The sequence below is a fragment of the Hylobates moloch genome, unplaced genomic scaffold (assembly GCF_009828535.3).
Source record: "Hylobates moloch isolate HMO894 unplaced genomic scaffold, HMol_V3 SCAFFOLD_7, whole genome shotgun sequence".
Lineage (NCBI taxonomy): Eukaryota > Metazoa > Chordata > Mammalia > Primates > Hylobatidae > Hylobates > Hylobates moloch.
Window position 1 is genome coordinate 83,902,889 of NW_026652282.1, and position 4,330 is coordinate 83,907,218.

At 43.2% G+C, this 4,330-nt stretch overlaps 1 protein-coding gene across 1 annotated transcript in view; it reads left to right on the forward strand.

Moving 5' to 3' along the window:
- Window positions 1–1,915, forward strand: part of TMEM35A (transmembrane protein 35A) — a 21,102-nt gene extending 19,187 nt beyond the window's left edge. Inside the window, exon 2 of the mRNA XM_032757272.2 lies at window positions 1,385–1,915. Coding sequence (XP_032613163.1) covers window positions 1,385–1,768 — 384 coding nt within the window. The 3' untranslated portion in view covers window positions 1,769–1,915. The remainder of the gene's footprint in view (window positions 1–1,384) is intronic.
- The last annotated feature ends 2,415 nt before the right edge of the window (window positions 1,916–4,330 follow it).

Genomic DNA, 4,330 nt, shown 5'->3' on the forward strand with positions numbered 1-4,330 from the left:
AAAAAAAAAAAAAAAAGAAAAGAAAATATGAATGTGGCTAACATGTACCAGTTTTTATGGGCCTAGTGAATTTTTAAAAAATTCTTTTTATTTTATTTATTGATTGATTTTTATTTTTTATTTTTTTTGAGATGGAGTCTTGCTCTGTCGCCCAGGCTGGAGCGCAGTGGCACTATCTTGGCTCACTATAACCTCTGCCTCCCGGGTTCAAGTGATTCTCCTGCCTCAGCCTCCCGCATAGCTGGGTTTACAGGCATGCCCCACCATACCCAGCTAATTTTTGTATTTTTAGTAGAGATGGGGTTTCACCATGTTGACCAGGCTGTTCTAGACCTCCTGACCTCAGGTGATCTGCCTCCCTCGGCCTCCCAAATTGCTGGGATTACAGGCGTGAGCCACTGCGCCCAGCTAAAAAAAATTCTTAATGCTATTTATGATTTATAATCATAAATGTTTTTAAACTATAAAATCAAATTATTTGCCTTATTACCTTTGGTGCTTGTCTTAGTCCATTCAGACTGGTATAATGAAATAGCATAAACTGGGTAGCTTATAAACAACAGAAATTTATTTCTCACAGTTCTGTAGGCTGAGTAGTCCAAGATCAAGGTGGGAGCAGTTTGATGTCTATTGAGGGCCCACTTTCTCTTCACAGATGGTGTCTTCTGTGTCCTCACATGGCAGAAGGGGCAAGTCAGCTCTCTGAGGCCTCTGTTATAAAGGAATTAATCTCATCTAGGAACACTCCACCCTCATGGACATAATCATTTCCCAAAGCCCCACCTACTAATACCATCATCTTGGGGGTTATGATTTCAACATGTGGTTTTTGTTGGGGACACAAACATTCAGACCATAGCAAAGATGCTACTAAGGTTTAAATCACAGGGATTCCAGCAGATTGCTTGTGTTTGGATTTTTTTGTTGTTGTTGTTGGAGTCTCACTCTGTCGCCCAGGCTGGAGTGCAGTGGTGCAATCTCAGCTCACTGCAATCTCCACCTCCTGAGTTCAAACCATTCTTGTGCCTCAGACTCCCAAGTAGCTGGGATTACAGGTGCCCGCCACCACTCCTGGCTAATTTTTGTATTTTTGGTAGAGATGGGGTTTCACCGTGTTGGCCAGGCTGTCTCCAATTCCCGGCCTCAGGTGATCTGCCCGCCTCGGCCTCCCAAAATGCTGAGATTACAGGTATGAGCCACTGTGCCTGGCCTCTTAGTTTAATTACATATAATTAAGATATGAAAAATTATATATAATGGGACACCAGTGGCTGGTGTGAAAGGGGAATGGAGGGAGGGAAGGAGGACTCTGCTTGTGTTTTCTTCATTCTAATGTTAAAATCATGGTTAATGCAGTCATTTCCTTACAATATTCCCACTCTAGAAACGTGCTTACAAGAGCTATGTTCGAGCCCTCCCTCTGCTGAAGAAAATGGGGATCAATTCCATTCTCCTCCGAAAAAGCATTGGTGCCCTTGAAGTGGCCTGTGGCATCGTCATGACCCTTGTGCCCGGGCGTCCCAAAGATGTGGCCAACTTCTTCCTACTCTTGCTGGTGTTGGCTGTGCTCTTCTTCCATCAGCTGGTCGGTGATCCTCTCAAACGCTACGCCCATGCTCTGGTGTTTGGAATCCTGCTCACCTGCCGCCTGCTGATTGCTCGCAAGCCTGAAGACCGGTCTTCTGAGAAGAAGCCTTTGCCAGGGAATGCTGAGGAGCAACCCTCCTTATATGAGAAGGCCCCTCAGGGCAAAGTGAAGGTGTCATAGAAAAGTGGAAGTGCAAAGAGTGGACCTTCCAGGCAGTTGCGTCCCTGACACCAGGAAGATGTCAGTGTGTGTTTTTCATTTGATTTATTTATCTTGGGGAAAGTGAAAAATGTAATCTGCAAGTTAATGACCCCATTGGCTTGTGTACATCTATATGCTAAAATGACTTCCCCACATTGACATTTGTGCACCACCTTTAATCACTCTGGAGCAACTCTCACATCTTGCTGCATGTACATGTATACGGCTACTATTGAAGTGTAATTGTGAGGTGGACTCCAACAAGCATGTGACTGTGAGATTGTGTGTGGGAAAAAGTATTTAACTACTCTGTGTGTGTGTGTGTGCGTGCGCATGCACGCACACACAAGCAGAGAAGGCTCTGATCTTGAACTAATCCTGCACAGGCATCCTTCCCTTTATAGATTGATTCCAGCAAAGGCAGAATAAAACAAATTTCCTATAAAGAGAATCCTGATATAAAACAAGTCATGTAGTCCCATGGCCGGGAATGTCTCCCCAGATGCTGAAAACTTAAACTTACTACTTTAGGAAAAAAACAAACAAACAAACAAACAAAAACATTCAATTTCGGACACTGAGTTATATATGAAATTAATTAGGCTCTATTCCAACAGTTGTTTACATTTTAAATAGTACATATTGAGTTTAATTAAAACAAGGGATGCATGCAGTCAAATTGATAGTTTAATTCTTCAAGTGATAATTTAGGAAGTTTCACCTTGCCTTTGTCCAAGCCCCACCTATTAAAACCCTTTACTCACAGTTTGAAACTGAAGCAGTAAACTTGTTTCCAGACATCTTTTTCAGATTGTCTTAAGCCCGAAGTTGCCTCACTTCCACTATTCTCAGCAGCCAACCAGGATTTGGCAGCTGCTCCACTGTTAGGGTTGAGGGAACAGGGATCAGTCCTGTTAGAAGTCTGCGAGCCTCAAACTCTACCTGTTCTCTGCAATCATCCAAAATTTGAAAAAGAAGCTGTATCCAGTGTTTCATTGCCAAACAGATTCACTACTCTTACTGATTCTTCACTGAGCTTTGCTAGTATAAGCAGAGTTCCAAGTCCCCCCTAGGGTTGTCTCTACACTTCTTTATCATTCCAGTGCGTGGGGTTTAGCTGGGGGAAGGACATTTCATAAGGGTTAGTTGGACTGAGCAGTATGGACATTTGCTTTTTTCATTACGTACTGTTGTTTTTCGTTTTTAGGTGTGCTTTGGTGGTTTTAATGTTATTGTGCCAGGGATGGGGAAATGGGTGGGGGTGTGTGTGGGAAGAGTACTTATTATTGTGTTTTCTTCAGTGTAATTGTTCTTGGTAATTGATACCTTTCTGCTTTATTTCTCTCATTCTTTCAAAATAAAATTTTTTGAAATTTGGAGGAAACTGTCTGGACAAATACTGAAAATCTGGAAAGTAAGGATCATATCAAAGGATTTAGCTCTCTTTTTCTGAGTCTGGCTGAAGGAGGAGAGGAAAGAGAAGAGGGAGTTTAATCACTTAATACGCTAATGAGGTTGCCAACTTTCCGATTTCCTTTTTTTCTTTTTTTTTTTTTGAGATGGAGTCTCGCTCTGTCGCCCAGGCTGGAGTGCAGTGGCGCAATCTCGGCTCACTGCAAGCTCCGCCTCCCGGGTTCACGCCATTCTCCTGCCTCAGCCTCTCCGAGTAGCTGAGACTACAGGCGCCCGCCACCACGCCCGGCTAATTTTTTTTGTATTTTTAGTAGAGATGGGGTTTCACCGTGGTCTCGATCTCCTGACCTCGTGATCCGCCCGCCTCGGCCTCCCAAAGTGCTGGGATTACAAGCGTGAGCCACCGCGCCCGGCCTTTTTTCTTTTTCTTATTTTTTTTGAGACATGGTCTTGCTCTGTTGCCCAGGCTGTAGTGCAGTGGTGTGATCACAGCTCACTGCAGCCTCAATCTACCAGGTTCAAGTGATCCTCCCACCTCAGCCTCCCAAATAGCTGGGACTACAGACATACGCCACCATGCCCAGCTAATTTTTTCTTTTTTGTAGAGACGGGATTTTGCCACGGTGTCCAGTCTGGCCTCGGACCCCTGGGCTCAAGCAGTCTGCTTGGCCTGGCCTTCCAAAGTGCTGGGATTACAGGTGTGAGCCACCTCGCCTGGCCCAACTTTCCAATTTTATTTACGTTCCCCCACACTTTTGTGATGTTAGCACACAAGACAGAAAGCCACATAATTAAGATCTCAATACAATTTCCAGGTTTTGGGAATTTTGCTTAATTAGGTGATGCCAAGGGAAGTTAGAAAAATGATTTCGGAGAAAATCAAAGGTGTATCAAAGGTGAATCACTATCTTTCACTATATATATATTATATATATATATCCACAAAGTGGTACAAGTTGCACTGCCACAGACTTGTCACATTAGGCAAGATATTTCACCACTCAGGGCTCCAGTTTCATCATCTACAAAAAGAAGAATGTTGAAACCTTAAATTTCCTTCCAATTTACATTTCTTTGAGCCTATGAAACATGATTAAAAACATGAAAAATGATTCAAGAAATTTTCAA